General features: G+C 31.4%; 1 protein-coding gene across 5 annotated transcripts in view; it reads left to right on the top strand.

Moving 5' to 3' along the window:
- LOC114325453 (phospholipid phosphatase homolog 1.2 homolog) overlaps nt 1-22,917 on the top strand; it is a 151,266-nt gene that overhangs the window by 93,442 nt on the left and 34,907 nt on the right. For 4 of the 5 annotated variants that reach the window (XM_028273532.2, XM_028273531.2, XM_028273533.2 and 1 more), the window contains exon 2: nt 15,303-15,483. In XM_028273532.2, coding sequence (XP_028129333.2) covers nt 15,303-15,483 — 181 coding nt within the window. Of the gene's footprint in view, nt 1-12,270; nt 12,387-15,302; nt 15,484-22,917 lie in introns of those variants that run through there. The other variant, XM_028273534.2, reaches the window with a different exon arrangement.

Raw genomic sequence — 22,917 nt, 5'->3', positions numbered from 1 at the left:
GCAAATCGCTTGTATGTTGCACCAAGTCCTTTTTTCATAACATAGAATAAACAATTGGGCAATATCCCAAATTTTTTTTCTCGGCAGTAAGGCTTATTTTTTCCTCCAATACTGCTTCAATCTTATCTAATCGATCCAATTGTCGAATTTTTGTTTCATTCCTTCAGGATACGACTGGCAACCCAGTGCGTGCTTTGATCAATGACTCTGTGCAGTTTTCCTACTGTCTATTTTCAGGGATCTACTGCCTAACATTGTTTCTAAACAATGTGTCTCCACAAAGTCCCCCTAAGCCATTTTCTGAACCACAATATGTAAATTAAAAAATATTTTGATAAATCAACTTTGTACCTTTGCATTGATTATCTGATGTTTTAGGTAGATGGTCGTTCAAAATGGACCATTTTGTAGAATTATGTTAAATACGAACATAATATAACTAATAGTTCATTTGAAAGTTCTGGTATTACACATCCAGTAGTTTAATTTTCATTTCCAATTGTGTTACTGTGCACAGTATTTTTTTTAAACAATATTTTTTAATTCCCAGTGAAAGAAAAATTCCTGTCTCTAGAAGCCGGCTCACTGATACAAGAGCCTTTAAATTATGGATTGCATACCACATACCTATTGAAATGTCAGAAAAACTTCGACTTCATTATTTTGACAAGCCAATAAAAAACAAATGCCATTTCAACCGATTTCAAAATTATTACATAATTTTCTGACACTATCTATCATTAAATATGATATCCATTATAAAAGGTGTGAGAGAATCGGATAAAAATATACGAACATAGTAAGTAGATAAAAGGACAAACACTCTTTCAAAAAATTATGGATTTATTGGCATATTATCCCATTTAAAATAATTTTTTCTACAACCGTGTTAAAAAATGCAATTTTTAGCACTCCATACGAGCGTTAAAAATGCTACTTTAAAGCACTAGCGCTTTAAAATATTTTTAAGGCACTGCAGTTCGTATTGACTGTATACGCTCTGAGCTTCGCTGGTGGCGCTCTTAGCGGATTACTAATTCAACTTTCACCGGTAATTTTTAAATTTATTATTTAATTGTTATCGCTTAATATTTACAACGCAAAAAAGTAATTAAATTGTAATCGATTTTTTTAAGATTTTTCTAATCATTTTGACGTTCTATTGATAAAATATGAATTTCTTACTTCGAATACTTTCACAATTATCGTGTAGATGGCGCCAAGAATAATATATTAATTTATAATTACATATTACGGAACATTAAAAAAACTTAAATTCAGTATTTAAAACGTAAGTATATTTAAGGTAAAAATATATACCACAGCTTTGACCAACTAATATTTTTTATAATTAATGTTTTTAATTTTAATTTTAAATTAATCACTTTGACATTTATGTCAAATTTCCGGTAAACGTTTACAGACTTGCCACTATTGGCGCTCGCGAATTTGTAAATATCCCCTCTACGTACGAGCTCACAGCGTATAGGCAATTTTGATGTAATGTCAAAAAAATATAAAAATGGAAGGTCAGTCAAGTTCAAGTAAAAGTTTTTGTAGATATTGCCCTGTAATTCCGTTTGTAGAAAAAATATTGTATGATATGCGTGTTAAAAAGTACATTTTTAAGGCACTCGTGTGAATTGCAGAACTCGCTATCGCTCATTCTGCAAACTTTCACATGCGTGCCTTAAACGTGTACTTTTAACACTTATATCATAAATAACTATTACAAAACGGTACCTCTCCGCGCCATTTTGAACAATTGTAATATAGAGATCAAATGCATTTTTCTAATATTTAATAGTATATTAAGTGATGTAACGAATATTCGTATACGCGTTCGTATTCGGGAATATTCGCATATTTTTGCATATTCGCATTCGCAATCGTATTCGCGAGATTTGTGCTAATGTTTTGCGAATATGAACATCAGAAAAAAAATAATTTGAGGATAATATTAGGTTAATAAAATCAAAATCTATTCACATTCTAACTTTTTTATAAGAAAATTTAAGTTAACCTCGTATGATCACATTATCAACCTTCACGTTATTTTATTATTTGTTATTATGTAATAAAGCTTAAGATTTAGATTGATTTAAACTAAATATAAATTAAATTCTCATTATAACTTTAGAAAACATTACAAAAATACAAACGAAATTTAAAAAAACTGAATATTCGCATTCGCATCCGCATTCGCGAATGTCGGTAGCAGATGTTCGCGAATGTGCGCATTCGCATTCCTATTCGCGAATGTTCAAAAAATGACATTCGTTACATCACTAGATATTATGCAACGAGCATTTAATGATGGTCATTATGAAGTGAGTATGAGGGTTACGAAACGAGCCGTATGCGGCGAGTTTCGTATAGAGTACGAGCTTCATAATAATAATTAAATGTAAGTTGTATACACTATTTTTTCTATGATCATTTACAACAAAAAATATATTCAAAGGGTTACGAAACGAGCCGTATGCGGCGAGTTTCGTATAGAGTACGAGCTTCATAATAATAATTAAATGCAAGTTGTATACACTATTTTTTCTATTATCATTTACAACAAAAAATATATTCAAGTTTATTAATTTTGTAACACAAATAAATTCAGTAGTTTGTCAGTTTGACGGTTTGTTTACATATTGAGAACTGTCAAAGCGTATGTATTTGACTCGCTATTAGTCACTGCGCGTGTACCACCTTTATCGCGAATGCCATATCGCGATTCTATTGGTTAAAAATCTGTATCTTAAGAGGATCGGTACGTATTTTCGGCTGCAATGCTATTCAAATGGGGATTCATTTTTTTCGAATCCTGAAAAAACTAATAAGTATTTTTGAAAAATTTAAACGCAGAATGAAAGATTACGTTATTAGCGAGGGCCGAAAGTCCCTGAGAACTTCTGTAATGTTTATTTTAATAAGTTACAGGGGTGAAAAACTAAGAAAATTTAGTGTGATTTTTAATTTCAAATATCTCATTCAAAATTAACTTTTTATTTATTCTAAGGGACTTTCGGCCCTCGGTAATAATTTAGTTTTTCATTCTGCGTTTAAATTTTTCAAAAATATTTATTGGTTTTTTCAGGATTCGAAAAAAATGAACACAATGCCGTGGTAATATTTTCCAAATCTATCTTTGTCTTACAACGCACTCAGCCGAATATAATATTGTCAACATATATTGTCAGTCAGACACTGACAATCAGTGACAATTTTAAATATTTGACATTGCATCGGGAATATTTTGAGTAATTGATTAAATATTATTGATATATATAATATTGATATATTAGTCTATTTGATAAGTAATTGATTTAAGACGTGAACTTAATAAAAAGTTATTTATTGTGTATTATTTGTGGAAGATCTAAGCAGAGAATACATCAGGATATTCTGTGACCCAAGTATTTTCTTGTTAAAAATGTTCAAAATTGTAAGCGTTCCATAACAATATATTATTAAAAAATCACTTTAACACTTTTCCTCTTTTCTCGATTGAGTATTAGTTTTTGTTGTACAAATAAATTATTACAATCACTGAATACATAGTTAGTGAAAAAATCATCACATTTATTAACTGAATTAATAATTTGCAATTATAAAAATAACAGTTATCCAAGAACATTCAAAAGCCATCTCTTTAAATTAATGATGACATTTTCAAGTAGAATGACATTCTAGTAATGTTTACAGTGTGAATTTTACTACACGTAATTGGCCGTGTAAAGACAGAAAAAGTAGGGATACACGTAAAATATTTGTGAATTATGTACCCATAGCCTTAATGAAAATCTGTATCATAATGAAGTTCATTATGATACAGGTAGTGACATCATAATTGACATATTATAGTATGAGGATAGAAAAATAATATAATTATAGGTTTGTTCTAGCAAACAGTCAAACTAGTCAGAAACCGTCAGAAAACAGTTGATCAGTGAGAGAACATACTACAGTCACCAGTGCTATCCCCTCTACTCGCGCTGGTCCACTATTCGCTGATGGTTTCAAACCGTTTGAAACTGATGCTAGAACAAACCTAAGGCCGATGCCACATTATGCGTTTTGACCGGATGCGTTTCCGCCGCATCCGGTGAAAACGCATAGTGTGACAGATCGGTCCGGTTGCGTTGGAAACGGATGCGTTTTGAGTCATTGGTACGCGCTTACAAACTGCACCAGACTAAACGCATAGTGTGACAGGTCGATCCGGTTGCGTTGGAAACGGATGCGTTTTCAACGCATCCGGTCAAAACGCATAATGTGGCATCGGCCTAATAGTCTTCCGTTTTATACCGCTAACGCGGCTTTGGGATTATAGCATGGTAGTCTGCTGTATCTAGGGACACGGTATTCGCCGTGTGCAAGTACTTGGAGGGAATACGAGAAACGATTGTGCACGAATAGTGGAGAAATCTTGCAACTTTCTTAAATAATCCATTGTCAATTGACGTATATTTCATATCTACTGTCAATGAAGAAGAAAAATTATATGTTCATGTTGCTCCACAATATTGATATGATATGCAATTATTATATAAAATTAAATTTAATTAATTGTATTTTGCTTGTAGTAGTGCATTTTAATAATGAATTTTATTTATTATATACAATTGTTTACCTTTTAATAACATAACCTTAATATTACTTTTTCTTCTTATAATATTTTTGGGCTATGGCCTTGACAGTTGTCCAGCAACCAGGACTAATATAATTGGCCAATATGATTAAAAGTGCTAAAAATATTGCTGAGCTATGAAACCAGGTGTCGCTTTTCCGAACTTGCACGGTCTCAATACAAGGAAGGTAACAGGGCCAGTGCTACGCTTCAACCGCCTATTATTACCCCTGGTTTTACCGAAGGTAGGTACTCATTTTATTCAGGCTGAGTCGACCTGTGGCCTATAAACATTTTTAAAAATGTCTAGATGTTCTCGCCGGCGCTGGGCTCAGGCAGTAGTATGTATGACTTTAAATCATTGCAGGTGAAATTTAGTCACCGAGCAATAACAGATAAGATAAGTACAATATACCTAATATGGTATGATGTTGACTACAGTTTAAATACTTCTAAAATGAGCAGTATAACTGTATGGTCACTTTATAGGTCACTTCATATAGTCACTTAATAGAATATTTCTGTTTCATTCCAAAAGATGCTTACTTATACTGTATTTACTATACTTACTATACTATACTGTGAGTGGACGTACTAAAAGATTTTCTGTTTTGCTGTAATACTTGATAATATAAGTGATGTAATTTATTATAGACGGAGAGGCAGCGCTGAAAAATCTCTTTGGATTTACTAAAGCTAAATTTTTCACAGCTGATTACTGTGATTGTGTAGAGAAACATACTGCGGTCGGTCAAGCGAAACGTAGAACAGGGGTTACTGAGAGGGTATCAAAGCTTTCCTACGAAGGTAATTAAATCCATTTACTAAGGCCGAAAATCAGTACACACATTCTAAATTGAATATAAATAAAAGTTATTATAGTCGGTCAGCTGTATGACGGGACAGAGCCGGTCGGTCGGCCCCAATGAATGTACACGGTTATTCACTGTATTTTGACCCCCTTGTAAACTGCTTTATTTACAGAATTAGAAAAAAATGTAAAATACAAAAGTTATTCGCTTTTTTAATTAAAATTTTTTGACGTATATATCGTACTAGTAACGTCATCCATCTGGGCGTGATGACGTAATCGAGTATTTTTTTTTAATAAGAATAGGGGTCGTGTGCTAGCTCATTTGAAAGGTTATTCAATTCTCTATACAGTACTATAAACATTATGATCATTATTTATACAGTGTGTCCAAAAAAATTTTTTGAATTATTAATTAAACAATTAATTTAAATAAAAAAATTATTTTGGGTACCCTGTATAATTAATTATGTTAGTGTTTATATTACTGAATAGGAAATTGAATATCCTTTCAAATGAACTACCATTCGACCCCTATTCCTATTTAAAAAAAATAGTCGATTAAGTCATCACCCCCAAATGGATGACGTCACTAGTACGATATATATGTCAAAAAATTATAATTTAAAAATCAAATAACTTTTGTAGTTTACATTTTTTCTAATTCTGTAAATATAGAAGTTTACAAGGGGGTCAAAATATAGTGAACAACCCTGTACATTCACTGGGTCCGACCGACCGGCTCTGTCCCGTCATACAGCTGACCGACTATAATAACTTTTATTTATATTTAATTTAGAATGTGTGTACTGATTTTCAGCCTTAATAAATGGATTTAATTACCTTCGTAGGAAATCAACTTTGATACCCTCTCAGTAACCCCTGTTCTACGTTTCGCTTGACAGACCGCACTATGTTTCTCTACACAATCACAGTAATCAACTGTGAGAAATCTAGCTTTAGTAAATTCAAAGAGATTTTTCAGCGCTGCCTCTTGGACTGTTAATTTTATTTATTTTATTTATTTAAAACTTTACAAACACTATAAACTAATAGTAGTTACATGTAAAGTGAAGTACTAACTAAGAATATAAACCTAAAACTAATAAGCTAAGTAAATGAAAAAGGAAGGGAGTATTTGTGTTTTATGAAATCCCTTAAGGTGATACAGTAGCGATCAACAGGTAGCCAAAACGCGTTCCAAGATTGCGGCTGTAACTTTGAATATTTTTTCGAGATATTTGGCACACGTATTTGTAATATAATAAAGAATGGCGGTAGAGAGCCCAATTTGAAAAATATAATAATTTGTTAAAATTACTCTGTAATTAAATACAATATTAAAAAACGAGCCTGTACCGCCATTAAGAAGAACAAAAAAATACACTTTCTTCAAATAAACTTTTTTATCAGATGCCTAGATTTTGTGTCATTTTGGAACTACTAATGAAATAAAAAATTTTAGTAGTTCCAAAATGACACAAAATCTAGGCATCGGATAAAAAAATTGATTTGAAGAAAGTGTATTTTTTTGTTCTTCTTAATGGCGGTACAGGCTCGTTTTTTTAATATTGTATTTAATTACAGAGTAATTTCCACATATTAATATATTTTTCAAATTGGGCTCTGTACCGCCATTCTTTATTATATTACGAATACGTGTGCCAAATATCTCGAAAAAATATTCAAAATTACAGCCGCAATCTTGGAACGCGTTTTCGCTACCTGTTGATCGCTACTGTTTCCTCTTAAACCTAGCGCTGATGTGCAAGCAATGTCCTAAGGTCCCTGATTTTTACATTAAATATGTCTATATCAGTTAATCCATTTAATACTTCATTACATATTTTTAACATATTATTCACTGGTGACATATTTCTATAAGAACTTGTATAAAATAGATCTGGGTTGATTATCCTTAACCTACTCTTAGGTACTCTTAGGTAAATAAACTCAATTAGATCACAGTCTGTGTATTTAATACTATTAACAATTAGGTATATAAACATAATGGCCTGACTGTTTCTCCTAGTGGCAAGTGACTGCAACTGAAACGAATCCAACATTACCCTGTAAGAAACCATATATGGATATTCCTTGTTTTTCCTTAGGTATAAAAATCTTAGAAATCGTTTTTGAACTTTTTCGATCCTTTCTGAGTTTGAAAATGCAATTGGAGACCAGATGTTTGAAGCATATTCCATATGTGGTCTCACCAGGGCATTATAGAGTTTTATAATTGTGTTTATTCTGAAGTTATTGCTATTTCTAATAACAAAACCCAAGGCACGATAGGCTCTGTTAGTTATTTCACAAAAGTGTGTATTGAACTTCATGTTTGTTTGAAATGTAACTCCAAGATCCTTCATAACACTCACTCTCTCCACTCGATCACCATTAATACAATAATCTTCAATAATACTATTAAGTTTTCGAGTATATGAGACTACTGCGCACTTTTTAACGTTAAGAGTCATTTTCGAATTGTTGAACCATTTAGTAACTGACCTTAAATCGTCCTGCAATTTAACTACATCTTTCTTATTAGAGATGGTTTTAAAAAGTTTAAAATCATCGGCATACATTAAGCTGTTACAAGATTTAATACAGTCTGGCAAGTCATTAATAAATAAAATGAAGAGAAATGGTCCAAGTTTGCTCCCCTGTGAAACTCCCGAGGATGACACAAATTGGTGGGAAAAGCAATTACCTACTTTAACTGTGTTCTTCCTATCTGACAAATAAGATTTTAATAAATTAAAAGCTTTTCTTGAGAATCCAAACTCTACCAGTTTATTTAAAAGAATACAGTGATTGACCTTATCAAATGCTTTTTCACAATCAGTATAGATAACGTCCAACTGCTCCCCTGCCTCAATAGCCTTAATAATATGTTCAGAAAAAACACAGAGATTTGTTACTGTTGATTTGTCACTTACAAAACCATGCTGGGATTTGCTAATTTTACTCTTAACATGAGTGTATATATCCTCATAAAGAATTCCTTCAAAAATCTTAGCAATACTATTTAACAGGCTGATAGGTCTATAGTTTTGGATGTCACTTTTTGTATCTTTTTTATGTATTGGAGAAATTGTTGCCACTTTTAAGATATCTGGGAAATATTCCTGTTAAGAAGGTATATTTTTTGTTTTCAAATTATCAAAACCATAATATTATATCCTCATTATTCAGGATGTGTAAAACCAATATCTGTGTTTCTTTTAATATCTTATCAGAAGTTTGGTTTTATATTGGTGCATATAATCGAAGGACAATATTTAGAAAATATTTATAAGTATTATCAGAGGCGCTTATTTTCGTTCTTACATATAAAAAGTTAAGTATTAATGGTCCAAAGCCTACAACTTTCCGACATTAGGTACTTATAGAAGCAATAAGAAGAGGAAAATATAAGGTGTCGTGATTTAGAAAAAGTTTTGGGAGATATTTTTATGTTTTCTCTGCTGGAATTCGGTGCTAGTTTTCTTCATTAAAACATTATTAAATACCTTTTTTACTTCAATATAAACAACTTATAAGGTCCGGTAATTAATGACGGCTTTTAATTGCCACTACCTATTTCTCCCACTTTTTCGAAGCTTCCGAAGTTCCCAAGCTCCCACTTTTCCGAAGTCCTGTCGATTGCCAATTCATTATTTACTTTGATAGACTTTTTCTGACATGTCATGACTTTCTACACTAAGTCAAATGTTTTTTCTCGGTTCATCGATAATAGTTTCTTCTATACATTTTTTCTCTTATGGTGTTATTTCTGAATTTATCTGCTTTGAAATCCTGAGGGATCTTCTGCTTCCATTTCAACGGGTTCTAATGTTTTATGTGCTCCTCTGTTATTCCCAATTCTCTTCTCCCTCTGGCGAAGTTTAAGCTAGGATTCCAGGCTTGTCATCCAGGACCACGTTTTCCTTCAATTTTCCACTGAATTATTACATGTGATGGATCATATTTCGGATTTCTCATTATCTGGGCAAAGTGCTGTAATTTTCTTAATTTACTTTTTTAATACGCTCCATAAATATACTTTAAGAGATACAAGAGAGTAAAAAAATAATAATTTTCGACTTCTAAAATATTGCGTGACGCAGTGAGCAATAAACTGCTCTATGTTTGACCGAGCGGCGCGTGATTTCTTCATTGTGATAATGCATCAGCACATGTTGTTAATTCGATGAATGAGCATAATCAATCAGCCCTGATTGAACATTGAACAGAGGCCTCCTCCAGATATTTCCATGTTCTTCTGTTCTGCGCCTCTACTTTCTAATTGGTCACAATTCTTTTGAGGTCGCCAATCTTATTCCAAGCAATAATCTCTCCATTCTACGTTGCGTTCATCAGTATTCAGCTGATGTTTTTGTGAGTTAAGGTTTCTACTCCGTATGAGAAGACTGATAGAACGCATTTATTGAAAACATTCCTTTTTAATGGATTATGGCATCTGTTTTATACACGTCTCTCATTTTTCCGACTGCAGCTCAACCTAACGTATTTCTCCAAGTAGTTCATATATTTGGCCATCTCGCGTTAATCTTATGGCATGACCCAAATACACATATACAGCGTGTCTACTTGAGTTGGAAACATATGGGAAACTTTTTTATTATTAATTTTACGAAAAAAAGTTATTCTTTATAAAAAGTTCTGCATGCTCCAAAACCTAAGATTCAATTATCAGATATCAAATTTTCTCAATATTATACGAGATATGTCAAAAAAATATGAATTTCGGCTAAGGGTAAAGTACCTTTATTTCTCTCAATATCGAAAATTCTTATGATAAAAAGTTGTTTGGAATTAAAAACTAAGATGAAATATGCAATTACATGCTTCTTATTGAAAAAAAAAATATTTTTCTCAAATTTATGGATACCCAACATCGTTTTTAATTATTACAAATATCATAACTCGTTTATTATTCATTTTACGAAAAAAAGTTATTCTTCATAAAAAACTTTGCATGGTCTAAAATCTAAGACACAACCATGATATATCAACTTTTATTAATTTTATACGAGGTGTGTCAAAAAATATGAAATTCGCTCAATATTATAGCACCTTTATATTTCACAGTATTTCAATTAGAAGGATGTAATTGCATATTGACACATAGTTTTTAAATCTAAACAACTTTTTTAATAACCGTTTTCAATATTGTGAAAAATAAAGGTACTTTACTCTTGAGTGAAATTCATATTTTTTTACATAACTCGTATAAAATTAATAAAATGTCATATCTGTTGGTTGAATCTTCGGTCTTAGGACATACAGAGATTTTTATAAAGAATACCTTTTTTTCGTAAAAGTAATAATAAAAGAGTTATCGTATGTGTAATGAATAAAAACGAAGTTAGTATCAATAAATTTGAGAAAAATTTGGAAAATATTTTTTTCCAATTAGAAGCATGTAATTACATATTTGAGCTTGGTTTTTATTTCCAAACAACTTTTCATAATAAGAATTTTCGATATTGAGAGAAATAAAGGTACTTTACCCTTAGCCGAAATTCATATTTTTTGACATACCTCGTATAATATTGAGAAAATTTGATATCTGATAATTGAATCTTAGGTTTTGGGGCATGCAGAACTTTTTATAAAGAATAACTTTTTTTCGTAAAATTAATAATAAAAAAGTTTCCCATATGTTTCCAACTCAAGTAGACACGCTGTATAATATTATATACTTATGTGAGAAATACTAAAAATTATAGCTATTTGTAAAACAAGGTAGAAAAGTGCTACTTTTCCTCCCGAGAATGAAGTTTAAGTAATCATTCAAGGGAGGAAAAAGCACTTTACTCCCATGTTGTACTTATGATTTTTCCACCTTCGTCAAATAACAAGTCACATTTTCATTTTTAAATAATTTATTTATGTAACTAACAAAATTTATAAGAGAACTAAAACCATTGTTTATATAGGGATAGAAACTCCATATAAACAATGCTAAAGCTAACAAGTAGCTAAATTGTAACTGTTAACTGTCAAATATAAGTCAAATTATGTAAACATTGTTAAATCAAAATAACAATTTACTTTTACCATTCTGCAAAATACACGGTGTTCTATAAAGAAACCTTAAAATGTACCTATAGATAATTACCTAATAAATAATAGAATATTGCATAGGGAGTCAATAAGTTATTTCATCAATGACATAACATGACGTATCTTTTACTTTTACTCCATAGGGAGGAAAAGTACGACTTTGCTCCCTACAATCAGGTCAGGAAAAGTTTACTTTCGGTAGAGGTAGGTGGAAAAAGTATTTGTAGTAGTTTAAACAGAATACAGCTAAAAACTATAAAAGATTTCTTGCTCTAAATGTGTTTTCGTTCTTTGAATACGTTTTATGTTATGAACACACCAGATGTATTACATCATTCTGATTCGATTTTTTACTGCCTCCACAATATAACGTTTTTTTATTCTACACGATGTAACATAAAAACAACAATAAGTAGTACATAGATATCTCATCATTTCTAATATTCTGGAGAAGGTCAACATATATCTTAGATCTTAGATGTATATCTTCCAATTTATTTTATTGTTTATAAAATCTTTGATTCATTTTATTACAATAAATATATTATATCATAATACAATTTTTAAAGGCATTTAAAAATATCTAATAACACTTTTTTTAAGTAAAACTACAAATGATACATAGATAGTAATGTATATTATCGTGAAAAAAATGGTATTAACTATTGATATTCTCGATAACATAACGCGGTTTAAAAAAAAAGGAAAATTATTGAATCATTTGAATAGTTATCTTATCAATAAAATTTTTACAATATTAAAACTGAATCACCAGCTCCATTAGAGTTTTAAATGTGATTCTTTTTAATCTAATTTTTATTTTATAAGCGGCTATCAGCGGCAAAGCAAAGTTTTTTCCTCTCGTTAAAACAACAGGTAAGACAAAATAGCTGTATTTTTTTGTTTATTTTAGCAATTAACATCTATACTAAATTTACATTCAAGATGCAGTAGAAATAAACAAACCAAGACACGTTAAATGCTACTAGGGGCACTCTCGAATCATAATTTAAAATGTATATTCATTGTCTAATTTCTATGTTTCTAAAGATATCAGGGACATTCAAAAAACAAAATGTTCATAATGCATAAGACTATAACTCGATTTCGATGAATATCCACACTTATACCTTGTCCTCCCTACGGGGTGTGTCAAACTTAACATCAGAAAAACATATATTTTCTTCCACCCGGTATAAGTTCAAAAAAGAAGTTTGAGTAAACCTTTGTCCAACTGTGAAAATACCAAAGAAAAATCTAAAATAATAAAAAAATTAGTGTAATCCGATAATTTGTTCAACAAAAAATCAACTATAGTCGAGGAAATGAAGCTGGAAAAATGGCAAAACCTCGCAATTTTTTCGTCCAGCATCCATTTGTACACAAATTTGGAATTAGGCCCATTTCACCCTCTAGTTCATTTTCTATGTTGAGCCTTTGTACGCTTTTGGTTTTTTAAGGGTGAAAACCACCCCTAATTGTAAAAAATTATAAAATAACATTTTAAACTTTAATATTGTCAACATTTGCTTCTTATTAGTTACATAATGATTGTTTTGTGCTTTAAGATATAATATCACAATATTTCAACCCTTAAAACCACCCTTGTTGGAGCTATACTTATATGAAAAGTATACTTATCCTAAAAGAATCATTTCGGCTTGCATCAATTTACATAAAAATTTGGGGTTGGGATCATCTTACCCTGTACTTCATATTCTATATTATGCTCAAGGGCGTTGATTATTTTTAGTGGTGTAAACTACCCTTATTGTCAAAAATTATATACAAACATTGTAAACTTTAATATAGGTAAAATTTGGTTTTGACTGGTTAAATAATAATTGTTTTATGCTTTAGGATATAATATCATAATATTTCAACTCTTAAAAACCACCCTTAATAACATTGCAATTTTTATAAGTAGACAATTTAATAGATCTATACAGAAAAAAAGTAGAATTAAAGAATTACAAAAACATATATTTACATAAAAATACGAATTTACAAATATATAAAAATACACACAAATAGCTTTTTAGTCATCCCGTATACGAACCGGCTCTGTGGTATTATATAAAATATAAGTACATTGAAAATGCTCTATAAGGGGACTACTCGAATTTTTCGAAAAAATAAATTAGTTTTATAAACATAGCTCCTTCATTTTGGGCAATAGAAAGTTTTTTGAATAATAGTTTTGTAGGATTTTTGAAGAGTAATAAGACTGTGTAAATTAAATCCCGTAAGATCCCTTAATTTTTAATCGAAGTGGGTTTAAAGGGCTCGAATAAGGGGATGTTTGTTCGTAAATAGATGATTTAAACAGCTATATCTCGCTAACTGTTCACTATAAGGAAAACCTATGCATAGAGAAATTTTATATATTAAAAAAGCTACAATTTAGTAGTCTATCATTTATTTCGTATCTCCAGTATTTTCGGAGATATTTTGAAGAAAATGATAAAAAATCCAAAATTGCAAAAAATCACAATTTTTTTTAAACTACAATTTTTCTAAAATTAGGCCTTTTAAATAGGTCAAACTTCTTGGGTGTATTGATAATATAAATTGAATAGGAATTACAGAAAGGCGAAGACCAATTTTTAGTTACAAGGGTAGGTAGGGGGTTGTTTTCACTGTTTTTTCGTAAAGAAAAATAGGTACCGACTTCTTTTTTGATCATAAGTTGCTCAATTTTTATGCTAGAAACTTTTTATTATTTTTTTTTTGAAAGATCTTATTGTATCCTTGAAAAACCATCATGTAATTTTTGACGAAAAAAGCTAACCTTTAACATGCCGTATCTCGGTTTGTATTAGTCGTAAAAATATTATACCGAAACAGTTTCGTTTGCGTTACTAAAAGATACAATTTTGATATCTACAGTTTTTTGATTTAATGCACATTTTTCGAGTTATTCTCCAAAAACCCTCTAAAAAAGTCGATCTTTCCGTCGAAAAACTGTTACTTGCAACCACGAATAACTCGAAAAATATTAGTTTTACTAAGAAAATATAAAAAACATTTTTTTCTTAAAATTACTTTTTACATCGATTTACATGGTTAAAATGTAATAAAAAATTCCCACCCCCGAGATGGGGTGGAAACTATCCCCAAGGTTTTAGCGTACAGCAGCATGATATAGAAAATGATCCTTGGACTCTTCCCTACCATCTGTGAAAATTTCAAGTAAATCCATGCTGGACGAAAAAATTGCGAGCCAAAATGCTTCATTTTCTCGACTACTGTGAAAATGAGCATAATAATTTTAGGTGATGCCTAACTTTTGAAACTAGTTTACAATTACGTGGCTAAAGGTTTCAAACCAAGACCAGAAAACCAAACAAAACAAATTCATAGCTATAGTTCATTCAGAGCACTTTTTATATCAACAACAAATAGTGAATCCGTTATCATGAAAATTGAGAAACCAATTTAGAAGATATTTAGAAATTTATAATTTTAGTTAATTGAATATACGATGGATCTGTAAAAATAATTTTTAAAATGATATTTGAAACATTGCAACCTTTTGCAAGGTTGTAAAACTTTGTAAAACTTATTTGTTGGCGTTCCCGAAATAATAAATACTTACAATTGAAGGATTAGATTGCAATTATTTCACTTAATTCTATTTAGAAGCATCTAAAAACGAAATATCAATTTTGTCGTACAATAGGTACCTAACAAATTTTTATGTTACCTACTCTAGCGAATATAAAGCGTTTTAATAGATTAGTTGATTATTCCCTTCAAGGATTGTATTCTAACAGGAAAAAATTGTTGCAGGATAACAAGGGAATGGTGAATCCAGCGACATCTGAGCGGACGAACTCGCCAACAGTGCGCGTCAATATTCCACCGCCGACAGTTTCCGACAAATCACAACCGGCCAAGCAATCGACGAAGATAAGGCTGCGACGTCGAATAACAATTCCATTTATACTCAACGCTGTTATTACAATCTCAGGTGAGAATTCCCTTTGTTTATTATTACTCATACTCATCCATTATTCACCTGCACACTGCAAATTGTTCAGTTTGTTCCTTCCTAAATCCTAATGACAATTCAATTCATTGTCCTTCATTCAATGTCGGTGAAGATAGCTACAAATGTAAATGTACAAATTATGACGTATGACCACAGAACAAAGTATTATTTGCCAGTGTTGCCATGTCCTTGTAAGGTATATTATGTTGTTCGCTTCAAATATACGGAGAAAGCTTTGAAAAAATACTTTTTTTGTATTATTTTATTTAAAAAAAAAAAATCAATGGGAAAATCCCAATAGTTGGCTGTATACCATAGTTTAAAAAACCAATACAGAAGTAAAAACTTCGAGATGTATTCTGGTATAAAATCGTTTATTTAAAACTATAAAATGTCATGGATTGCAAAACGTTTTCGTTCTAAACAGAACATCTTCAGTGCATCCTGCCGAGTATTTTGAAACTAGCACACTGTAAATAGTGTTAACATCATCGTATATGGTTTACATAATGTAATATATTAAAATGTTATGACTGTGCCCAATGTTAAAACCAATTCAGTTGGTCTGTGCCCATTGAATTGGCAAGTACCTAGCATCTTCGAGCAGGGAACCATGGCACCCTTTTAGCATGTGTTCCACTTTATCAACATCGACTTGTAGTCATAACATTTTAATATATTACATTATGTAAACCATATACGATGATGTTAACACTATTTTCCACCTACCTCTACCGAAAGTATACTTTTCCGGACCTGATTGTAGGGAGCAAAGTTGTACTTTTCCTCCCTAGGGAGGAAAAGTAAAAGTGACGTCATGGTATTTCATTCATGAAATATAACTTATTGACGCCCTGTATAATATATATTTTCTATTACGGAGTATCTATACATTTTAACGTTTATAAAACATCCTGTATTTTGCAGAATGGTAAAAAACAGTAAATTGTTATTTTGATTTAACAATGTTTACATTAATAATTTGACTTATATTTGACAGTTGACAGTTATATTGTCCCTACTTGTTGTTTTAGTTCTAATAAATTTTGTTGGTTAGTTACATAAATAAATTAAGTAAAAATGAAAAAATGACTTGTTATTTGAGGAAGGTGGAAAACCCATATGTATAACATGGGAGTAAAGTGCCTTTTCCTCCCTTGAATGATTACTGCCCTCCGCTATACGCATCGGGCAGTAAACTTCATTCTCGGGAGGAAAAGTTACACTTTCCTCCCTTGTTATACAAATAGCTATTACAGTGTGCTAGTTTCAAAATACTCGGCAGGATGCACTGAAGATGTTCTGTTTAGAACGAAAACGTTTTGCAATCCATGACATTTTATAGTTTTAAATAAACGATTTTATACCAGAATACATCTCGAAGTTTTTACTTCTGTGTTGGTTTTTTATTTTTCACTTATGCATATAATATTTTGTAGGTCCGGTAAAATAAAAAGTAAAAAGTCTAACAAAATGTCGAAACCCAAAAGACTCCATTTTCAAACAAATAAATGTTTAAAAATAATAAAATCTTTGGATTTCTTAGTTCGGAAACAGATTCTCTCTTATACCTATTCCCATCCTTCTAAAAATTGCAAGGAAAAGGGTGATGAATGTAGAGACATGGGGAGTCTACATAGTTGCACTCCACAACATATCAATTCACCGAGGTAAAGATCAACAAATCTGCTTCCTAGTACTCGATACGTAAGTAAAACTGTGGGTAGATAAAAGCCATTATATTTAATTTCGATTCAGAGATCATTACCATCTTTCTATGGACCATTTCGAACTCTTTTGTTCTCATCAGGAAAGCAACTGTAATGATGCTCTACAGTATGATGCATGATGTAATGATGCTCTAGAGCAGCGGTTCTCAACCTTTTTTACTCAGCGACGCACTAACGTACTCCTTACAGATTCGCGACACCCTAATATGTACAAATTTTTGCTAGTGCTGGTATAAGTACAGATGAATATATTAAGAGCAAACAGTAGCGATCAACAGGTAGCAACAAACGCGTTCCAAGATTGCGGCTCTAATTTTTAATATTTTGTCGATATATTTGGCACACATATTCGTAATATATAATGAAGAATGGCGGTACAGGGCCCAATTTCAGAAATATGTTAGTATGTGGAAATTACTCTATAACTAAATAAAATATTAAAAAAGGAGCCTGTACCGCTATTAAGAAAGACAAAAAAATACACTTTCTTCAAATAAACTTTTTTATCCCGTGCCTAGATTTTGTGTCATATTGGAACTACTAAAAATCGATTTTTTTTGTAACAAGAAATCGAACGTCACTGACTTGGCAACATTTTGCGCCTATGTGTTTAGAAATTATTGTTTTTGATAGTATAAACCTCACTGTCAGTGTCGAATTACCGACGCACTGTTACCTCACTTTTGAAAGTTCGCAGAACTTTCGCAATCTTGGACCGCGTTTGTTGCTACCTGTTGATCGCTACTGTGTGCTCTTAAGCATATTATTATTTATTTCGTAAGAACATAACAAGCAAAAAACAAAACAGAAAGAATACATAAAATTAGTGTAAAATTTAACCCTGATGACTTTTGTAAAGTATATCTATCCGAGGACGAATTGTAGACAGACACACTCTCAGCTCGCTGTCCACACCAAGTAGTCGAGACCGGTAGCTAGATTTTATATTTTTCATCGCAGAAAATGCAGATTCACATAAGTACGAGATACTGCTTTCTTTGCTAATTCTGGGTATTCGTTCTTAACTGAAATCCAAAAAAAAATCCGGAGCTACTTCTCTAAATAAAGAAATATGGTTGAATGCATGATTGGTATATTATAACAAGTAAAAAAATATAAATAAAAATATCATATTCGTAAATCTCGCGACACACCTGATAGGTTCTTCCGGCACACCAGTGTGTCGCGACACGGTGGTTGAGAACCGCTGCTCTAGAGCATCATTACAGTTGCTTTCCTGATGAGAACAAAAGAGTTTGAAATGGTCCATAGAAAGATGGTAATGATCTCTGAATCGAAATTAAATATAATGCCTTTTATCTATAAAAAGTCTAAATTTTAATTTTTATATTATGTGAAGTAAAAAAAATCTTGTATGTACCACTGGTGGTACGGGCAACATCCATCCCTCGCGCCAGAGGCCCTCTGACTGGATTATGTTGCTCGTCGGACGTAATCATCTTAATAATACCCTTAGTGCATAAATATTTATTACGGACTGTTATTTTTTAATTTACATATTAAAACACGAACAAATAAATTAGGCACTCAGAGCAACAGTGGCCTAACCCACAATCCATAGTTTTACCAAAACGCTTTTATTACATTAATGTTATCCCTTATTTAAGTATTTTCAGATGCAGAGTGGCTTAAGCAACCAATACTTGAGCCCCTGTGCATCTGAAAATACTTAAATAAGGGATAACTTAAATGTAATAAAAGTGTTTTTGTATAATTGTGAATTGTAGGTTAGGCCACTGTTGCTCTGAGCGCCTCAAATATTTGTTTGTTTTTGATATTAAGGGCATAGGCGCAAAATGTCGCCTGTCAAAATGTTCAATGTGTTTTAAATGTATTCATTTTTTTCGAATCCTCAGAAAACTAATAATATTTTTAAAAATTTAAACGTAGAATGAAAGATTACATTATTACTGAGTGCAGAAAGTCCCTGAAAACTTCTATAATATTTATTTTAATAAGTTACAGGGGTGAAAATAAATGAGAAAATTTATTGTAATTTTTCATTGCAAATATTTCATCCAAAGAAACTTTGTATTATTATAAGGGACTTTCGGCCCTCGGCAATAACGTAATCTTTCATTTTGCGTTTAAATTTTTCAAAAATATTTATTAGTTTTCTCAGGATTCGAAAAAAATGAATACATTTAAAACACATTGAAAATTTTGACAGGCGGCATTTTGCGCCTTTTCCCTTAGATGTAGTTATGTAAAAATTATTAGAAAATTGGTTTGGCAACTGCCCTTTGACAGATTGGCAAATAGATTTGGCATTAGTGAAATAACCCTTAAAGCTGCAGTTGCTAGATTGCCACAAATTCTCAGCAGATATTAATTTGTTATCACTTGATCAAAATAATAATTTTTCTATTTATACGTTTTATTCACTTTGGAAAGATTTCCTTGCTGGCACTGTAATATAATACAGGTTATACACCATCACTCGGTAGACCGCCATCTATAGCCGAAACGCGACGGTAGACCGCAAACTAGAGTAGCATTAAATGTTTTTGAAGTTATACTTGTTTAGGCGCGATTGAGAGTAAAATTTCATAATACTGCGCGCATGCGCACACAGACAGTATGCCGTTTAGTTGCTGAATCTTTTAAGTTATGTATAAATATATCAGTGCAAGAAAAGGTGTGAAAAGAATATATTAGTGTTTTTAGTAAATGTATTATTTATTATAATTTTTGTGTCTTTGGATTTGTCTTCCTCGGGAATAAGATATTTTATAATAATAGTTAGTACATTTAAAGTATTTTTGTATTAAATTTGTCAGTATGTATGAGAAATCTTGTAACCTGTCAAAGCAAAAGGGATATAGCTCGGTGGTAAAGCGTGTGACCGGAGAATCAAGAGGTCCCGGGTTCAAATCCCGGACGATTCATATTATTTTTATATTTTTGGTATCGTTTTAATAACTTCTTACGTGCGTGCAAAATACACACACATTCTTTTTTTCTTTTTGTTTGCTTATTTTTTTACTTGCTGCCTACTTTCAACCTCACTATCACTAAATACTTTATTATTTTATTATTATTATCACTCATGTTTATTAATTGTGAATTGTGACTTATACCCTCGTCTAAATATTAATAATTAGAATTTAGGCATAAAGAGAGTAGGAACCAAGGAAAACCATTTCGGTTGGTTTTCGATTGTAATCTGTAATTCACTCATAAGAAAACAGAAAATGGATTAGGGATTCATAGAAATACGTCGACGTCGTTATTGAATTTCTCTCATCAAACTCGAGCACAAAGAAATAAAGAATAACTCTCAACTTAACCAGTTTGATCATTTCAATAATCGCTACTAGAGGGAGAGCGCATGTCTAATTATTCTTTTCAACTATTCTTTCGATTTTTTTGAATATTTTACAATTTGGACTGGATTAAAAAATTCCCTTTTGAGAAAACTTTTTCTCTTTTTTCCTTTTGTTAAAAACTCCTGCAAAAAGGGAAATTTCCCTCCTTTTGGCAACACTGGCACCAAGATAATGCTGCTGGCTGCGTCCTGCTGCTACGTCGAATTTCGAATTCGCGTTTATAAATTCAATTTATACTCAACGCTACAACGCTGTTATTGCGATATCAGGTGAGTATTCCCTTTGTTTATTATTACTCATCCATTATTCACATGCACATTGCTTAAGTTTGTTCCTTCCTGAAACTTAGTGACAATTCGTAATTTGTTTGCCTAATATAGATTAATATCGTCCATGACGTTATGACGTATGTTGACATTGAGTTCAGGGTTCAGGTGCTATTCGATGGTTGTCATATTAGTTAATAGGTAAATAGCAGTGACGTAGAAATGAAACATTTTAGCGGAACAGACCGTTTTATTCAATTATTTAATAGATGTGCCTGTGCGCGTGATGTGTATTCATAGCAAAAATTATGTGTTTTTGAAAACCTGTGCTGTACGGTACCTAATCATTTTTATGTAAGAAATCTGTGGTCTAACATAAGAGCAACAATTCCTGGTTTAGTCAATAAATTCATATCTTAATGATTTAGTGTTTTGTAGAATAATGAAAATTAGAAAAACATATTATCTACGTTACGTGGTTTTACAAATTTAAAACAGAGTGGCAATTATATCTAATTATATCATTTAACTTATATTAATTAATAGTGTAGACCTACAACAGGTGTGTTTGTCATTTAGTAATATGATCATATACATTTATTTTCATCCAGCTTGTGCACATACATTTTTCTGAATTACTAAATAGTTAATCATGTCTTTTACTTGGTTCTATGTTCAGAATTTCAGAATCATTATTTTGGATTAGTGAATAGTTAATTATCTCTTCTATTTTCTTCTATTTTTATCTTACTTAAGTGATTTGCTAATGTCAGTTTTTCCCATTATTACTACATTTTACTAAATTCATTCGCAAATTTAACTGAATAACGTAAGTATTTTATTTAGAGCTTCACTTGATATCATAATATATTAATTTTACGTTTCAGTTATCAATATATATTATTCTATAATTACAGTCCAAAAAATTGAAGGCCAAATAAACAAATACAGTTAAGAAATAAGTTATCTTTGGTTATTCAGAATAAAACGTTCTAAATGGTAAATATTAAAGTAAACCATTCCTTAGTTCTGCACTGGCTGTTTGCTGTTTGTGTATTAATGTCTTTAAACTGTTCCCAATGGAGCCTAAGAAAAAGCGCCTGGATACTAGGGGCTGAAAATTAAAATAAGGGTGGCCTAACAAAGGCGAAAAATCAATATGTATATCTGTTCATATAAAAATATATTCATAATATACCGCCCAACGTGACAAAGTTTTGATCATCAGTATGATTCGCAGAGATATAAATATTTCCCTCTCTATAACAATAAAACACTGAAAACGTTTGTTTTCTATACTTCTTCAAAATTTATTACAACTATGTGACTACAGCTGTTTCGGCAGAGTGCCTTTCTCAAGTGATTTAGATTACTGTGGGTTCGCCTTTTTAAAGTTTTTAACTGAAGAGGTTGAGGAGTGGGGAGCTGTTTGTCTCGAGTTGGTCATTCAGAATTATGTCTGTATTTTTCAATTTATTAATTTCCATAGATTCTAATAAATATAGCTTAAGGCCTTTATCTTGAATATGCAGAATTTGAAACTGTACATTAAAAGAATGATTATGATCTAGAAGGTGAAGGTGAAGAAAGGAATAACACCAGCTTTCAGAGCTGACAACAACTTAAGCAAATATATTAAGAACAATTAGAGCCGAAAGAGAAAACAATTACAGAGTGGTATTTACAAACTAACTTGTGGTGACTGTCCGAAAATTTACATCGATCAAACTGGCAGAACCTTTGACAAACGGATAGACGAACACAAACGGGCTTTCAACAATTGAAAAACAGACACTTCTACATACGCACTTCACCTTCTATTTAGATCATAATCATTATTTTAATGAATAGTTTCAAATTCTGAATATTCAAAATAAAGGCCTTAAGCTATATTTATTAGAATCTATGGAAATTAATAAATTGAAAAATACAGACATAATTCTGAATGACCAACTCGAGACAAACAGCTCCCCACTCCTCAGCCTCTTCAGTTAAAGACTTAAAAAGGCAAACCCATAGTAATCTAAATCACTTGAGAAAGGCACTCTGCCGAAACAGCTTTAGTCA

Source organism: Diabrotica virgifera, chromosome 1 (genome assembly GCF_917563875.1).
Source record: "Diabrotica virgifera virgifera chromosome 1, PGI_DIABVI_V3a".
NCBI classification, from domain to species: Eukaryota; Metazoa; Arthropoda; class Insecta; order Coleoptera; family Chrysomelidae; genus Diabrotica; species Diabrotica virgifera.
This window is presented reverse-complemented; position numbering and strand designations above follow the sequence as displayed.